This window comes from Anticarsia gemmatalis, chromosome 17 (genome assembly GCF_050436995.1).
Source record: "Anticarsia gemmatalis isolate Benzon Research Colony breed Stoneville strain chromosome 17, ilAntGemm2 primary, whole genome shotgun sequence".
Lineage (NCBI taxonomy): Eukaryota > Metazoa > Arthropoda > Insecta > Lepidoptera > Erebidae > Anticarsia > Anticarsia gemmatalis.
In genome coordinates this window covers 5,457,274-5,477,159 of record NC_134761.1, presented here as the reverse complement: position 1 = coordinate 5,477,159, position 19,886 = coordinate 5,457,274, and the positions used below count along the sequence as shown (strand labels likewise).

The window sequence follows — 19,886 nt, the reverse complement described above, 5'->3', positions numbered from 1 at the left end:
ATGAAACTATTTTTGAAGAACAATTTAAATATCAAACTTTAGATACTCGACAGTACCGACTGTAAAGAATCGCACTAATGTCAAAAGAGCTTTACGGTTCGATTTACTTCCACTAGACAAGTGTCGTTCAGCTTAACATATGGTGTAATTACTAGGTTTTTCATAAAGCGACTGTCAATTTTTCTGGGTTTGAAATTCAGTTGTCATCTCGTTATAACAGCAACCTATTTTCTTATAGAAAAACAAAATGTATTCTACTCAAATGTTTCGATTTACTGTAACCTGTTGAAGGACAACTATAAAAAATACACTAAGTGTAATTTTCATAATTAATACTTTCTTTAAAATTGAAAAGGCTTTTTTATTAAATAAACGAAAAAATAAATCTATGAAACCCAATACACAGTTGGGTTTCACTCGCTCTTAGCAAAATTTCTGCACATGTTGGGCAATTAAAGCTAAATCGCTTCATCAGGCAAATACTAGAGTAACTTTTGAACCGAATAGACAATTTTTAAATTGAAGCACTGATATGTAATACTGCAAATTGCAATTAAATTAAATAATGGTTTCCGTATTTCGTAAGCAAAATGACATAATACTGCTTTACAGGATGACTATTAGAATTGATACATATTGCGTAAAACTAACTTCCTTGCTACAATTTTTCTTAAAATTCTTCTTTCGTTAGTGTCTAAAACCCCAAAAAAACAGTATTTTAAAGACTTTTCAATGCACTTTACGAGTGAATGCAAAATACAAGTAAACTAATAACAATTAAAGATGACATTTTCTACCACTAATAACTCACTGAGTAATATTGATAATTTTGTTGCTGGCCAGCGCCCCTAGCGGATTCTACAAGAACGTTTATTTCAAGTAACTTTAAATGTCAAACGCTGACAACTCCACAGCACGGAATATGGGTACTCGCACTTCTAATATTTGTGGATTACTCAAATACTTGTTCCAAGTGAAGCAGTCAAGCACTTAACTCGCACTTAGATACTCGTAAGTGATAGAAGCACTCTCTTCCCACACAAATAGTTGAGGATTCCAAAATTAGACATAATCCAATATATTTCCTGAGTTACGGGTCTATTTATAGTACAACTACTTACTTTTGCGGTAAAATAAAACATTATTAGGAAAGGAAAATTATGCCTATCGCTAAGGCTAAACAATTAACCATCCTAAATACATACAGCTGTAAACAACATAAGACTTCATAGAGACAAATCTAAATTAGTTTTTAATTATAAAAGCAACAGAAGTTGTGTCTGTCTATCTCTTACAATTTCGAGCAGCTAATTGCCTGAACCAATTAAGAGTAGAATCTGCAGGGTTGTAAATTTTATAGCTAACAGAAGGACAGGAGTGTAACAAGTATGATTATTTTATGCTTGTTCGATCGTATTACGATAGAATATATGATTAGCTCCTGTGTACTAGAATAATTGCACAGTTAGTAAAGGCACAGCCTTGAATAGTGAGAATGGTATAAGATAATAATGAAATAATGAACTGAAGGCTATCGGGTTACGCCCACAATTATCTATGGGTGCAGCATAGAGTACGTTGCAGCTTTGTTTTTTATCGTTTAATATTAACGAGCTAGTCCTAGCTTAGCATCAATAAAATGAGACAAATATTGGGCAATTGGCATTTTATCGATATTTTTATATTATAAGTTTGATCATACTTACTCTTCAAAACTTCTTTTCTTATGCTACTTATGCTTAGCACGAATTCATTGATATGCTGTCCTAATTTATTTGCTAGCACGAATATCCAAACCATTCCACCTTACGAGATTTTTGAAGGACGTTTTTAGTGTACCTTTACAACTCAAAGGTGTAACTGCCCGCATGTTAAACCTTTTTAAAAATGTCATGTCTAACAAAATAAGTCAAACAAGTACATATTATTAATGGTATCCATATTTTAATTGTATAGGAATTGTGTCATTTAATTACCAACAAGCACTTCTTTAAACTGTGACCCACTACATGACTGTCAAAATATGTCATGTACCTTATTAAACACTGATGAATGACGCGCAATATTTGCAAACACACGCAATGACTAGTAGAACCCTTATCAATAGATCACCCAGGGCGCAGAATGATAAGCAATTACTAAGTATTGTCCATCGGCCTAGGAGATAAGATCTTGGTACCTAAGATTACCTGGACCATATCGATCAAAATGTCTGTCTCTTTGAATACAGCTGGTGCAATGACAAGCCATACTACATGAAGAATTGCATACTAAAGTAGAGGAAAAACTTTATGATGTATCTACCTATTAACAATATTGCTAGGGACGCAAGAATCCTTATTTTTACTCGTGTTCCTCCACCCATGAAAGTATTTAAGGTAAAGGGTAACATACATTTTTAGTAAAACAATTTGGCTTTCTTAAGGATTTCTTTTAAATGGCTTTAACAACGTGGACATTAGAGTAGGCAACTAACTACTCAAAAACGGTTGACAGTGCCAAAAAAAAACTTAAGAAATTATATCTGGATTGCTCAACACAGATTAACAGCGATTTCCATAATTTGACTTGTAGCGTATAAAGAAATTAAACGAATGCATCCCATATCAGTGACTTCTTCATGCTGAGTGCCTCAAAATGTTCAAACAGAATTAGCATGTGAATTGTTTAAAGACTTGGTCGTGAGAACTCACCGTTTGGCCATTTCTCCCACACGTCAGGCCACTTTTAATGCAAACTGTTGGGGTAACGACACTATCTCGACCGATTATAGTGATCCCGTTACAATTTTATAATAGGTAATCTCCGGATTGCAGCTATGTATGTTAATTTTATTAATTTTGAACGTGTCTGATTGTGGAACGTTTTGTTCGGCAACTTTTATTAAGATAGTGATATCACCTTAAGTGGTCAGCCTTTTGATTTTGATTGTTAATATCCGATTGAATTTCTATGCTTATCACTGTAGGAGCCTCGCTGCCACATTAAAGTAGAAAATTAAAAACTGGCCACGTGTCGACAAAACATTCCGATTCGCACCTATGATTTTCAAGAAATCAATGGAGGAAACAGTTCATACAAGAATATCATAATAGCAAATACTCAGAAACTGTTTTAAGTGACGGAGATGTAGGCGTAGTCGGACAATAACACTTACAAAGTTATTAAAAGTAATTGATGGGTGGACAAAATATACACTAAAGAACAGACTTTTAAAAACACGTGAAAAATGAAGGCTTTAAGCTGTAAAATCGTCAATAGCATTAAACTGCGCGCATAATTTTGACATGCAGGCCTTAAAGTGGTTTGATCTCGATTTCGACAGTATGTAACTAAAAATAAAGTACGTTTTTGACATCGTTGTTCAAACTTGATTTATATGAGAACGTGCTCCTGTAACACAATTTCATAATCGTCTGAAACTTTCTACTACACTCAAGCCTTCAAAAAACAACGTGAAAGTACATGTTACTATGTTTGCCTTTGACATTATACGGTACAAGAGTCATAACATCAGACAGTGGCAATTACACAGGGTCATCTTCATACGATGTGTGTTATGAAACAAAACTGAGTGAAAGTGACGAACAACCTAAATGAACCGACGCACAAATTACTAGAGAATTGCTAACAGCAACAGCTACCAAATCGTATTATAATAATACACAGTTTACTAAATGCACATTCTAATTCAATTCCTCTGAAGTAAGTTGCGCAAGATGCGTGTTTTACACTTTCCATGAGTTTTTATAATTCATATTTCATAATTATTGTGTAAAAAGGAAATGTTAAGGTGTAATTATGTTATTGTTCGGTGTTCAATGTGTTTACCCATTGGAGGAATTTAATGCGTAGTTTGAACAATGTAAGTCTGATGTTTACTTTCGTTATTTCTGCTTTATAATGAAACTTACGTATGTTATTCAATCAAATATTTCCTCTTTTCCTGTAGTTTCTCACAAAGGCATTTGCTAGGGTGTATAAAATTATGAACTTAAGTGATATAGTGATAAAATATATTGTCCTACAACTTTGCTGTACCTACAAGATAGTGATGGTCACAACAAAAGAAAAAAGCAATCTAGATCGAATATAAATCATTACTAAAAGTCTCTAGCAATTGAAAGTCAACCTAAACAATAAGGAAATCCTTTAAACTCAATACTATGTTTAAACTATACTGATTTATTATTTCACCGACCAACCATTTCCTCACATAAAGTATACTAAATCCTAATCTACAATGTCTCTATTCGAGGAAATAACAGCGGACACGATCAGGCGGTCAAACCGCGGCGTTATTACAGACATCAAGTCGTTCACAAACAACAGTTCTCTCGAAAACAGATAACACAGATGGATGGACGCGACACAATGCAAATTGTACCTGCAGGCTGCCTTTGTTCCTAGCTTTAAAACTATTGGTTTATATACCGTTATTGAACTTAGATTTAAGCTGCGTTTTCACTGCATTATAACGTGGGATTTGTGTTTGGATTCATTAGTTAATCGGTTTCGAATCATCAAAAGTGTGTGTGACATTATCTGCTTTCATTCGATACTTACCTATGTTTTCTGATAATATTTAGTTTTATTTGTTCTAGTATTAACTGAAAACATAACCATTTATTGAATCGAATTAAACGCTTTTTTCATAAGAAATAAAAAAACCCAATATAATATTTTTAGGAAATCTTTAATTTTAGACAAATAATTTTTCACGACGAAGCTAATCTTATAGAAGCTAATGATATTTTCGCTCGCACACTGTTTACCTATCTGGCACACCTCAAGTGAAAAACAAGCCTAATGATTTACTTCCTTCGTCGCAGAGGCACTAAGCTTTACAATCGCGAAGGAATCCTATTCAGCTCACACCAAAATTGAAGTTTCATCCAATTTTAAATTTTTTGATAGAATATAATAAGTCAATGTTAAGAAGAAAGCGTAAGGTCTGAGCTTTACTTTTTTTAAATTACGAGACCCTTCAGTATTCGGTCAGTAATGTCTTAAATCAAGCTATTTTAAGCTCGTGTCATTAATCTCTAAAACTCTCGACCTTGTGTTCTAAAGTTGATCAATTAACTTTATGGTGTCCAAGCAGGTTTCTTAATTTCTTTTTATGGGCATATAAATGTATGATGTATTTATTGCCAGTGTCATTATTTGGACATTCTTTATGATGAATGATTTACTTTTCTTAATTAGTATGTAGAAATTTTGTTTTAGTGCTCGTCAAAATATTAGTTTAATGATTTTCTTGAAAACACAATTTAGAAAAGAAATATTATAATTACTTATTTTTGGGTCACAAGGTTAAGTATTAAAGTAAGAAGTAGATGCCACGTTACTATCGATGCCTTCGATATAAGGGACTCGAATCCCATACAGTGTAAATATTTATACGACCCAGACTACGTTCACAATTAGCTGTATCGCTTGAAATTCGTATTCATGATTAATGCGTCTGTAAGATGCCCCGCGGCACAATATTCATTCTTAGACTTTAAAACATTTTCCTCCAAACCGAGTATCAAATACACAACACACGTGCATTACCTACTAGAAAGATGACCTCTTTACCTTTGTCCTAACGCAAACGGAACGCAATCAAAACCAACCAGTTCTTATTATATTCAATGAAAAGAAACAGTTTCGATTCACAAATATAACACAACAAACTGATTACATATAGATTTGTATTTTCATCATGACTTGTATGTCCGTGACATATCTCATTAGACACAAATATGGAACTCATTTGCCCTTAAAATGCTCAATCATTTTTCCGAGGGCCTTACGGTAACTGTGTGACATAGAACCCGACATTATGTATGAAATTATAAATAAGTATGCGTGGTACATCTCGATTTCGAATCTTTCTGTATGTTTTTATGGGTGTCGTAAGTAGCAAACGTTTTGAGAAACTATTGCCGATCATATGTATTAATTAAGTAAGTATGGGTATCATTGCTAAATTTTAAGTATTATTATAAAAAAATGAAATCACGTTCTAGTGACATTAGTTATACAGGGATGGTACTAATACAAAAGAGGCGTTTCCCATGCTTGCGTAATAATAGCCGGTTAATACACTCCCCATTCTTAATTTTTTTTGACATTTAGGTTTTGCCCTGTAGGTACTATTTGTACATTGAATGTAGGTAACAAGCCCCTGCGCGGAAAGCGAAGGTATTTTGGCTATAAAAATCGATGTCCCTTTAGGATAAACCAGATTATAGATATGTAAAAATTTAATGGAACTGACTACAAGGCTTGAATCTAATTTTCGCAGAAAGTTTTAGACAAAATGATGAAAAAATCTATATACAGAAATACACAAAGCACAGCACAGTGCAGAGTGCTCAGATTGATGTTTCTGTGAAGAACATACTAGGTGATAATGTTTTAATTTATGACTCTGTGAATTAGAGCACATAAGAGTGCTGTTTACTAACCGATTATTAAGAAACTGTATCTACTAATTGGATGATGATTTGAATTTAATTGCTATTAATAAGTAGTAACACTTTTCACATGAAAAATCGTACGTAGACACCTTCTAGGAAATTCTAATAAGACATTGAATTGACATGAGAAATTCAAAAGAAACATATATAACTACACGCCTGTTATAAATTAAGGTGTAGGCAGAAGTGTGTGAAATACACCCACGTTTCGCTATATACTATGTTAGATTCATGTAATATGAGGCGAATCTATTGCTATATCGACATATTACCAAATTTCGGGCTACAACAGCTGTCCAATTGTAGTTTACAAGTAAAAGGCACTTTGCTCGAAGCAGGGTACCTCCAAAAGCAGAAAAAGCCAGGACTAATTATGTTATTTATAATAATAATAAAAAGTATTTATTTCTCCACAAAGGTAGTACAATTTTTCACTTTTACAAATCAATAATAATAATATAAGATAAACCTTTGAGATACTTGGAGCCTGTACTAGGGTAGCCCTGTGTTATGATTCCTGGAACGCAGGAACTGCCTAGACCGTTGTATACACTACAGTTTCAGCAGTTTCAAAGGAAACATCATACTATAACAGCGAAAACCACGTAATTCAGATCACTTTTATTGATAGAAAGTATTGTTATTATAGTGTATTATTTAAAACCGCGACGTCCCCGCTCAATCACGTCTGGCGATGCTCTGATTGCGATGAGGAGCGATCCGATCTCACCTTCGAGTAATCATTGTTTACTGTTTACCGAATATTGTGGTTTTGTAGGAATTACGCTTCGTGTGATATACTTTATTACTGGTATTGCTAGGCGAGGACAAGATATTACGGAGGCTGTATAGTAATTTTTTGACCAACTTCCAGTCCGTCAGTATTTTTTTTATGATTGTAGTTGCTGTGATTTTCAAAGTTGAAGATGCATATTATATATATACCTATTTACATAAGATTTGAATATAGGGCTTATGATTGCAAGTCGGCCGTTGCTGTCGAAGTTGTCTATGACGCCTAACTAAGTAAAATTCAAGAGTGAAAAAATGCAACATAATTGACTACATGACATTGAGTCCTTAGTTAGTACTTGATAAAATGCTCCCAATAATACAAATAACAACACTAATTTAATTCCTTAACTATTTTTACGCATTATTTTAAAATATATTTTTTGCCGCCACGTGATATACCTACTGTGCAGTATTGACGATAAAACTACTTTACGTAAAGTATTCCTTAATTACATTCCGATCCAATTCTATCGTTATTTTCAAAAGCCGAACATTCCATATTACAGCAACACTCGCAACACATTCCTCTAATATCAACTGTCCAAACATTGGAACATTGGTGCAACAGCGCCGAGCACTATCGCAAGCTGCACATAAATCTATTTTTTTAGCCGCTGAAGCGATGATGAAAGGCAATCAAGGCGTTTAACCATCAAACCGTCGTGCGCTACATTTCACACTACTAATTACATGATAATTTTTAGTAGCTGTGTATCGTCTGATCTAACATGATAAACACACTTATTTCATGATAGATGCCGGTATCGTTTTGTTAGTACAAAAGACATCAACGCGCTCGTAGTTTAAAGTGTTTTTTAGCAATTGAAACAGTTCCTGCTTGGTAATAATTGTCTGCAGACTTGATTTAAACCATTGTTTTTTCCACATGAAAGTTATAAAAACATGAATTCTTTTACTAAAAACAAGTTTTGCAAAGCGCAAACAAATCGTCCCATTACATTTTAAAGTAAAACATTAGCTTTCATTTTCATGGGTTTGGCTGGTCTTGTCAAAATAAAAAATGACCTTTGCCCTCCAATATGTGAGCCTTAACAAACGTCATAATTTGCTCATATTTTCGAGGAATAAGCAACTAGGACAGCTGATGAACGTAAAACTGACAGTCCGTCTGTCAGTCAACAAACGAAGCATAACGTTTAAAAAATGTAGCATACTGACCGTAATTCACACAATCATTCTTACTTCATTGTGTATAAAATAAATTATTTTACATTTACATTATTGGTACAGTCACGAGCAAATACAATATATTTAACGACAGTAATATTTTCAATCGTACATTTCTGTATAAAAATATCAATTTAATTACTACTTTTACTCAACGAACTCCATAATGGTTGTAAAACTAGTACGAAGATAATGTACATTAGTACTTTAAGTATTTTCATTAATCAAAATGCAATTGAAAAAGTGACAGTGCGTACATATTACTGCTTCTGTCCGTACCAAACTGACTTCAATAAACAAAAATATGTCAAACAATCCTTACATAAGATTACATAAATGCACGTCAATTTAAATTCATTATTACCGAATAAAAGATAATAAACATTAAGTTTATCTTTAATACCGAAGTAATCATGTAATACTGTTTAATATTATTACGAATATTGACAATTATGACAACGTTCGCAATCGGCTGCTTTGTACCAAATATTGCACATACTCAATAAGTATTATGTATTCGATGATTTTTATCGTTTTTATTGATCTGCGGTTGAAATACAGAGCTGAAGTAATACTCAAGGCAGACCACATACGCAGCGAAAATAAAATTCTATTAAGTTATATTAGATCATATTTCCTTCTATTTCTTTTACAAACTATTTTTTTACTCACATACATGTTATACATAAAATTAGTTAAATGATTGATAAAAAGTAGAACTAGTAACGAATATAGCTGCCTATCTTTTTGTTAATATTCGAGTCCTAAATATTAGCAAACTCTCCCGATCACCGTATCACTCTTATCTATAAATGTTCAGCAGTTTTGCTATCAAATAGTTTAACAGATATGCCAACAGACTGCTTTCCAAGAACAGCAAGTACGTAACTGTATTTTATTTTTCATTGAAAGATAACCTGTGTCCATGGAGACCTTGAAATGTCATCAAAACACAAAAAAACAATATTCGCAACTGGCCTCAATACGATTGCTTCACAAGGATTACGGATTGGATGATTTATAAGTATTTTTTACTGCCGCCGTTATAGCCGGTCCACTTGCGTTGCATACATTACGCTGCATAATTGCAACTGTAGTGACAACTGACATGAGACAAGCAATGTGGAGTAAAGATTATATTGTATGATAGTGTTTAGTTCTTTGCTGTGTCACCCGTTTTTAATACGGTTAGGTTCGTTTGTTGAGGTACTTTTTGGTTAGACCTGCATAAGTAAAATTTTCGTGTCGTATGAGAATTCATGCATTTTTTTAAGGACCTGAATAACTTAAACTTTAATGGTGCGTGGGAATTATTGTTAATTTTACGTTTTGCTTTCATTTGCTCGAATTTCGACACTGGTTTAGCAACGAAAGCTGACTTCTCGTGTACATGGCTATGAAATAAATAGCACATCAAACAGCAAACTAAGGTAAAATCTTTGAATCGCGTGTAATATGGGATAACAGACCACTAAAGGAAAAAATAACTTAATAATGATTGATGCGCGAAGATGTGTTAAATGAGGAAACAGCGATTAGACTAAGGATGAGAGGTTAATGCCCTGCAACATTTTCTTAGAAAAAATACAAGAAACGAATCTCGTAATGAGTATAATAGGTGCTCAATATACAACTACTAACTACAAAGTAACATTGTAAAACAATGCAATCAGTTAAATATATACAAATTACACGCCAATAACACCATCTAATGGCAATACTACAATTTCTCTTTCGCAATTTTCCCAACCAATCGGCAAGCTAGGAAGCAATCTAGATGATTGAATTCCTGAGGCTTTGAGAAAACCTTGTGGAAAAAAACGTCAACTGCACTTGATACTTGATCGACTAAAGGCTTTCGACGGTAGGTATAATGTAATTGTTTATTACATCTTAAGATATGATATTTTTATCGCTCGGCATACATTTTTGTTGCATGGTGCTATAACATATATTATATCTCGCAATTACATATTCGAATTCGATTCCCAGGTCGGACAAAACGCCATCGGTATTTTCTAATTTATTAAATTTTTAGATTATTTTCAATAGTAGTCTGGAGTTTGATAACGATAAACGGCAAAAAGCAAATGTATTTCATACACCTCTGCCTACTCCTTCGGGTACAACAGACGTGATGTATATACTTAGTGTATATACATACTACAATTCTAGTTCACACTGCAACTCAAGATATACGATACGTCCCAAAGTCTCAAGCCAGCTTAAGTATCAGATTTCATTGGCTATAATATTAACTATATTTTTTGGCTATAAAATGTTTATAGTTCGGTAATGTTATGGTGGTGATAATTAAGACGCCATCTTAATTATGGTAGATATCATCTGCAGTCAGTTTTTATGCGAAATTGCGTTTTATTTTCTAGATATGAAATATATTTACAGCGTTATATGGCTGCCTTTGATATATTTAATTAATGCCATGAAAACTTAGTTATTCTTTCGCTATAAATACCGATGTAAAAAGGAGATAAAAAGGCTTATAGTTATTTTTTATATTTCACGAAACAGTAAGGCTGAACGCAGACCTAAGTCAAGATTGATTTAAGAGTATTGCTTTACAAAATCAATTTAAAAGGGCCAACAAGACGTCTTCTGGACAAAATTGTAAGTATATACCTACTACAAAAATACAGATTTTATTTGTTAGACAGGTCAAAATACGAACGACCACTGACCTAAGGCAGACTTTAAAAAGTAAGACTAGACTCACTCTAATCTACGCTCAGTTGATGACAATTCTATGAATGAAAATAGATAACTAAAGCATAATCGGTTTCAGGAAATGATTCTAAAATCAAACTATATCGAAAAGACAATAAGTTCGTAAGGTGGAAATATCGTGAGCATGTGCGTGATTAGCGCGTCGGATGTTCTGCTCTGTACGTAGACCCACGCGTGACTTAACGTGTCGGTAAACATTTAATAACTCTGATATCTCAAACATTTTCACCTCATCAACGCGGCTACATTTGTTTGTACATCTTCACTTTTCATATTTTGATTGATTACATGTTTATGTATGAATGTTATTAAATGTGTAATAGCTATGGAGAAATTTGAATAATAATGTAAAAGGGCAAGTTTTGTTAGTTACGGTATATTAATTGTAATGTTACTTTCCTTTTTATTTGCCTGATTGCAAGGGCAATGTTTATAGAGTGCGATAAATTTTGTAGTTGAAAACCGTATTTGTAAAAACTGAACATCTACTTAATAGGTACCTTTAGTCCTTTAGTCCCGAATATATTTAATTATTCAAATGTAAAACGACGTAGTTAATTAAACCCAATAGTTGACTGTAAGAGAATGCCTTGGCGCATTAAGTCCGCCTATGTACTACTACTGTACATGAAGTTTAAATAAATAAAACCTAATATATAAAGTTCTCGCGTCACAGTTTTCGTTGCCGTACTCCTCCGAAACGGCTTGACTGATTCTCATGAAATTTTGTGAGCATATTGAGTAGGTCTGAGAATCGGCCAACATCTATTTTTCAGATCCCTAAGTGGCACACTTTTTTAAAATTTATATTGTAAAACAACGTTTGCCGGGTCAGCTAGTAATCATATATATTCGTTATATTAACACATTTCGTAACCAATCTCATTAATGGAAGTCGATACAATAAACAGCTCTAAGACGATAATAAACGAGGCTTGGATAAAATTAACGACATTAAAAAACGCAAAGTTACCAAACAGTCATTATTGGAGTAGGTCAAATCGTCACTAACCAATAAATTATACGCTAAAACAATTTATTACGTATACTTAATAAAGCTTAGCAAATCACGTAAACCACAATCTTCATAATTATTTACTGCATTAATAAGAAACATCTAATACGACTTCCTTAATACAAATGTTTGTCAAATATTGGCCAACGTTCTACTAGCGGCTGTAAGACGTTAAATCAATTTCCGCGATGTATCGCTTTCTTTATGTAAATGAACGAAAATATTGAACATCCATACTACTAAGTCATTTATCATAGCATACTTTCAATAACATTGTAACTTTTATCTCAAACGCACACGTGTTTTTGTTATCAATTCACTTTTTGATAGACAAAACTATTTATCATGTTTTATTTTGAAAGGAATACCTGTATAAGCGTTAATCAAATCTGAAACGGACAAAACATCAAAATGTTTTTATCGTTTATAGAATAATGTGAAGCCTCAATTTTGATATCCTGGTTCATATTAACGTCGTAAATAATAATTTACTAACACGCGATGCGATTCTAGAACTTGTAGATAATACTGTATGCTCAAAGCAATGAAAGTATGTATTGGGTTTAAAAGTTCAAGTTGGAACATATTGCCTGAAAACAGTGAGGATTTTTTAGGCGCAGTTTTAGTTCCTAGCTAATCGTAGCATCATTAGCAAAGGACAAGCCAACTATATAATTACGTATTCTTACAATAGGATAAACCAATTAGGTATTTACAACGTGATAGTAGAAGATATAAATTTTATTTACATGTCTTAAGTAAAGGTTTAGAAAATGCCAGTAACAGATGGAACAATACTCCTAGCAAAAAAGGAACCACTTTATTTCCACAAAACTGGGATAACAAAGTAATACCTTCGTGTCGAAAAACTCATCATTTAATTCGTTCTCAATTGTCTATTATCATCACTAAACTGGCGGACCCAGTTCTCATCGAATTATGACCATGTGCTTTGCTCATTCGCTCGTCATAAACAATGTTGCTAAACTTACAAAAAGGTTGAAACATTTTCCGCTTTTATGGATTGTGTAGTACCGGTTTTATTATAATTCAAGCAATTTTAAAGAAGTATAACTTTTTTTTAAACTTTCTAATTCGAAGTCGTGACCAACAGGGACCGACAGACCGATAGCTAATAGGTGTTATACCAGTGTAAGAATCCGAGAAAGTTGTTTTTTTATTAGAATAAACTAGCGAAAATATCCTGAGAACCTTTTCGTGAATTTTTTGTTTGAATTTCTCAGCACAATTACATTTAGAGAGCATTTAAAAAAATATCACTTTTTCTCTTGTATTTTTTATATTCGTAATTTCAACCGCCTTTAGGCCTGAAGGAATGGACTAGAATGTTCACGGAGGTCCTTTAAGAACTTAAGATAATAATCTTACGAAGTACGGAGAATTTTCGCATAAATTCTACGTGTGATAGTGATAGTTGTGGTGACAAATTTTACCTGTCAGATTTTATAAACAGATTATCACAACATCCACTATTTTTGAAGTCGGTATCAATCGAGCGACATCTAACCGATTTGCTCGAAACTAAAACGATTTACTGAATAAGTATGCTTATGATAAAGTAAAACTCGATAAATATTAATACTCCATTCAGTATTCAGTTGTTTATTCATAAGTGCTGATAAACATACATTGTCCACCTTTTTACTCTTCCGTGGCAGCATAATTAGAGTTACTTCCAGGAACTTCCTCTTTATCTATGTTTTCTTTATTCTTATAATCCATACATAGGTGTATGGTTTATAAGAACACGTATGTGTCATATTTTTTCAAAGTGAACTATAAAGTGAACTATAAAACTAGTGTGAAATTATATGTTTCCTACAAATAAATGGATCGACAATAAAAAAAATACAAAATATAATATTACAGGATACGCTTCATTTTCTACGAGAACTACGAATATAAGACTGCTATTATTTTACTTACCAACAAACAATCCTTAGATCAATCAAAACATTCAATCAATCACAAACACATCAATCTAAACCACAGCAAAGGACCAGCTAAAACCGGTCTCAGTAAATTGTTAAAACATTTTCAGCCCTTCAGTCTCACAGAAATCGGTAACCATTACGATAATCGCAACACTCGAGTTGTAATTGCGTGAATTTTGCGACGTGCGCGAACTGTGATGCGCCTGCGCCGTGTGAAGTACCGCGGTCGAGCGTCGCGTGCGCACATTACCCAGTACCGAGCACAATGAGACGTATTGCGTGATTCAATTATATACAGATCATGGTATTTTATGAAAGTTCAACTATTAAACAAATAAAAGTTTGTAATTGTTTACTAAACGCTTGTTCAAAGGCCTACCGTGACTCGTTGCGTTTTGTTTTGTATATAATTTGCTTTGTTCTTTCTGACGATTGTTTTATTAGTTGGTAAACAATTGTAAAGGTTTATTGACAGGGTGATGACCGTTCTAATTGTATGATAGGAAAGGTTAAACATAGTTGTTTAGGTCTTGTATGTAATAATAATATGGTAGGTACTTTCTTTGTAAGTTCACACGTAGGACGTGATTTCCTCAGGGCGCTATAATGCGCCTTGAAGGTCTCTACATCGATTATGGTAAATGCCGATTGTACCTTATTGCTAAACATCTGATAGTACGAAAACTGTGCCTTAGTGTCTCAGTTATGATCTTAGCAATCGTAGATGATACTTTTTTCAGTTTTTTAACGCTAACCGCGTTATCCCCAAAAAGATCCCTCTTTACCAACCTAGCAGTGGTATATAAATAGCGACTGTGAAGGTAAAAAATAAATAATACAATGGATCAGTAAAAATAGCATTTATATTTATTGGTATTAAATCTAATTTAACATACTAATCTATAAGAAATGTATCGCCCGGCAGTTTCTGACGATCGGATGATCTTCACCACCTGCAAGAGATGATTAAAATATAAATACATAAACATAGAGGATGAAAAGAACGCTCAAAACATGAGACTAGTCCTGAAAAGGAGCGTAATTTCTAATGTTTCTTTCTTTTCCATACGATTTTATTATAGTGGTTCAAAAACCCCATGGTGGTTGACTACTCCTTTCTAAATTTCTTGTTCCGAAATTTGCGGACGGGTACAATAAGTTCAAGTCTTCGGAATACGAAACAAAACTAAAACATCTTGATTTATTTTTAAGCTTACTATTTACGGCATCTCTTCTGAATCAATTTGTACTGAACTACAAACGTTAAACAAGCTTCTATGCGAACACATTATTTATTAATTGCCTATGCATGACCCATTTGTAACACTTTTTCTTCCTTATACGGAAAAATAAGTTTTCCTTCTAACCTGTTGGCACGTAACTAACAATTATCACATTCATTGGCATATACAAATTACAATAAAGGCAGGTAGAGTGGGCATAAAAACTACTGGCATACATGTGCGAAAGCTGATACATATTCATTAAAAACGTATGCAAATTGTTTACGAACATTAATTTACATCAGTCATGTGATATATTGATTACTTTTGCTAATTTAACTAGTTATTGTATGGAGACTGTATACTTGCTTAGACCATAGAAGGAATTACGAATAGACTGCTCTATTATGGAACGTCATATTGTCAACAAAAAATATATTATTTTTATTTATTTTAGGTTTTATTGCCGTACTGCAAGGAAAAGGCCTCCCTTCTCTCTTTCCATCTATTTTTGTCAAAGGCTATATGCTATGTTCCGCATGTCGGGTGATCGCTGGGCAAAAACAACCACTGAGTGGTCTGACGAAAAAGGACAGCGCGGAAGGCTCAGAAAGAAATGGCGTAATGAATTGGATTCTCATCACTGGGACCAATAACTCTGTATAAAATAATTATATGCAGTAATTTAATTAATGTGAGATAGCTATTGTATCTGTGTATTACAAGCAACTTCGCATGAATCAACAAGCTATAAAAAAGTTTATGTCGTAAAAACTTATTCATTATATCACATACGTCAAAACAGAGACGATTTACGACAAATTGTGGAAGAGGAACGTGTGTAAACTAGCAATGGAGAATGTTACTAGGTATGCCAAATCGCTTTAAATTTTGACACAGTATAGCCTGTATGTATACATATAAACTAGTTTTTGTTTCAGTCAAAAATACCGAATAGTTTTGATTTTATAAGCATTCAAAGTTTCGAAAAATATAGAGTCCCGCTAGCAGCCGCGTGAGCGGCTGTGACGTCATACTACATTGCCGCGCCGCGCCGGCCGCGTCCCGCTTAGTATTTTGGTAGTCTTAGTATAGCTTGCGTAGTATTTTGTTGTGTTTTCGTCCGCTTATGTATAAAATAACTTATAATAATAGTAAATACTATTCGATTAATAAAATGGATAAAGGATTTGAAAAAGGGCAATCGGATAAACTACCTAAAATAAATGGAATAATGGTTGCGAATTATTTTGTGAAACAAAGGTGAGGTGAGGTTTTGTTGCCTCCAAAATCCTACTTAATATTATAAATGTGAAAGTTTGTGAGAATGTACATATGTATGTATGTCATCGTATGTACGTAGGTATGTACGTATGTTTGTATGTATGTACATATGTATGTATGTATGTACGTATGTGTGTACGTACGTACGTATGTATGTATGTACGTACGTATGTGTGTACGTACGTACGTATGTATGTATGTACGTATGTTTGTATATGTATATACGTATGTATGTATATAAGTATGTACGGATGTTTGTTACTCTTTCACGCAAATTTGACTGAACCGATTACGATGAAATTTGATATATGTATAGGTAGCTGAAAACCCAGAATAACACATAGACTACTTTTTATCCCGGAGTTCCGAAGGATCGGGATTTACGCGGGAAGGGTTTCCATGCGGACGAAGTCGCGGGCCGCTTCTAGTATATTATACATATAAGTACTTAATATGTTAGATATTTACGATCACTGCATATTATAATGAAACAATTTTTAACCGAAATAACCGCGTACTTATTGATTTTACATTTCTCCTGCCACAATAAAATCAATAAACTCGCGATCAATCCGGTTAGAAATTGTTTCATTATAAGATGAAGTTATTTATTATTCCTTATGTACTTACCTACATAAAATTAAATTACATTTAGGCACAACATATGATTTCCTAGTATTTGAATTGGACATTTTTAAAAGTATTTAGGAATAATTTCAACGCATTGAGCGCGCGACCGTAAGCGGACTGTGTGAGCCAGACTGAGCAAGTGTAGAGTGACGTCACACCGTCACCGAGAGCTAGCGTCGTGCGGTTACAACTTGTTTTACTTATAAATCGAAAACTAATTGACGTATCGAAGTAATTCTTTCACCAGTATTTTTTATTTTTTAACGAGAATATGGAGTGCCAAAAATCAAAATTAGGTAACATTCTCCATTGGAAGCGCGCAACATGTATGTTTTGTAAGATTTTGACGCTTTGACATAATTTATAAAATTTTATTAGACTTTTCTAATTTTAGTTGCAATTTCAAATAAGTATATTTTAATATTGAGTGTTTGCCATTACTGGGGTGTATTTATTTTTTCTGTAGTGACTGATTCTTTTATCTCTTTGTCACAAGTTAAAATGACAGAGACAAGGAGGTCCATAACTTTATTTATAAATTCCACAGCTCTTAGACTACCTGTCTATTGGCGCGGAGCAAGGCTACGATAAAAATAAACCGGGAAATATGGATGGATTAAATAGTTAGGCAGCCTTTTTGTCTATATTAGAAACACAAATGAATACTGACCTGTCCTCTCTTAAGTCCAAAATATCGCGCCACTGGGTCACCAGCTTGTATCCTCATCAACATGTTCTCTTTCAATTTACTGTAGTGCAGGTTAAGGAAAAATATGAAAATCAAGAAAAAGATTTTAAATTATTCAATAGTACCTTGGAGTTTACATTGATGAGAGTAAGGTCCTATTTAATAGACAGGTATTAACTCCAATGCCTGATTTATACCATGCTACTACATTTGTAACAGTTAAGTTTCAAAGAGTCAATTATATCTTTCAAGATTGTGAGAGATACTCACAAAATTAAATGCCTACCTCCTTCAAAACCATACCTTAGCAACTGCTTACCACTATTGCCAATCAACTTAATTAATTATGATTTAAAAAGGATACTATCTAGTCAATAATTCAGCTTTCTCGTCAGGAGTCAGTACAATATGTTCAGGCACCAGCTCATGTTCTGTGATGTTGATCAGTAGCTCTGATTCTAAGAATTGTTCAAGAATGTATTTGGGTGCCATGTCTACTAGTGACTGCTTGGCTGATGGTGTCATACCTGGAACAAACATAGTATGAATTAAAGTGTAAAAATATGAATATCAGTAGTGAGTATTTTATGGCTTTTCAAATTGGTTTCCCAATGATCCCATTGGTGTGCCTTTCTAAGTGATGTGTTTATAAGTATCAATAGGTTTAACAGCAAAAAAACATTATGGTGAAGCAAGGCTTTACACTTTTATTTCTTTCAGCTCTTATAAGAATGCTGCTCCTCATAGTAGACTCAAAGTTATATTATCTGCTATATTCTGGACTCACCAGTCACTAACTGAATTTAACTGTACCTGTATGGACTTAAAATGAAGTACATAATAACTTTTTTTTTCATACCTGCTTGTACCACGACAATAGCTCTATGAATATTTTCTTCTTGCATTCTTGTACAATATGTTTTGATAGTCTTGATACCGATTTTAGGTTCATCAGGGAAGAACACGAACATTTGATCTGTAGGGTCATCGTTGTGGGCTACTAGGACAATCAAGTCACTTCTTGATGGCCGCTTCTCACTGAAAACAGTAAAGATTTGATTAAAGGACATTAACAAGTAAAAAGAGGTTATAAGCCTAATTCTGATCTGTGGTATAATACTAACTGGCCATTGAAGCAATACATCAAAATAGTTTTACATAAAAAAGTAAACTATGTTTAGAAGAAAATGTCAAAACAAACAGATGTCACTAAATTTAGCATTTCTTTTCACAAAATTCCGTGCAATAAATACTTTAAAGTTGTGTGTGTCAAAATATTGATAAATAAACAAAAATGGAAGTTTTGGATGAGAAAATTAGAAAAAGTTTAGTGAATCGTACAGTGTCAGATACTGCAAAACTACACATAGGTAAAGTATGTTGTATTATTTACCTGGGTTTGTCTCCAAATTGTTCTTTGAACTGATCCAACGTCTGGTCCAATTCATCCTGCGTGACTAAGTATCCACGATCATGGCACAACTAAAACATGATTTATTTATATAATAATCGTGTATATTCATTTTGAACACTTCTTAGGTTAGATAACATCAGGATAAAAACAATAATTGCGTATGGAATTGTCTCATAATAAAGTTTATTCAGCTAAAAACATCTTTTAAGTTATCAAAACTTTAACATAACCTCACTTACTTGCATCACTGTTTTTCGGATACGCCAAAGTTTGTAAGTTTCCGCATCATCATCCATGTTTAGGGTACAAAATGTTTGTCAAGTTTTATTGATATATATGACTATAATTGTGTAGTTATTGTTTAAATTTGTGCTGTTTTGCCACACAAAAACACAGCACTCAACTCAGAACAATAAGTTGTCACCAGTAGTGTTGTAGCGTTAAGTGCGAAATGAAATTATTAATGCGTTTTAGTGTCA

At 33.4% G+C, this 19,886-nt stretch overlaps 2 protein-coding genes across 2 annotated transcripts in view; both read right to left on the bottom strand.

Moving 5' to 3' along the window:
- LOC142979815 (uncharacterized) overlaps positions 1-14,422 on the bottom strand; it is a 76,824-nt gene extending 62,402 nt beyond the window's left edge. Inside the window, exon 1 of the mRNA XM_076125002.1 lies at positions 14,161-14,422. The gene's annotated coding sequence lies outside the window, so the exon portion shown is untranslated. The remainder of the gene's footprint in view (positions 1-14,160) is intronic.
- Positions 14,423-15,013: 591 nt separating this feature from the next.
- On the bottom strand, positions 15,014-19,847 carry Polr2E (DNA-directed RNA polymerases I, II, and III subunit Rpb5). Its single transcript, XM_076124827.1, has 6 exons — positions 19,647-19,847; positions 19,387-19,475; positions 18,853-19,031; positions 18,358-18,520; positions 17,976-18,054; positions 15,014-15,121 (listed from the first exon to the last, which is right to left on the bottom strand). The coding sequence occupies exons 1-6, from the start codon at positions 19,701-19,703 to the stop codon at positions 15,056-15,058; spliced, it is 633 nt and encodes a 210-aa protein (XP_075980942.1). The 5' UTR covers positions 19,704-19,847; the 3' UTR covers positions 15,014-15,055.
- Between the last annotated feature and the right edge of the window lie 39 nt (positions 19,848-19,886).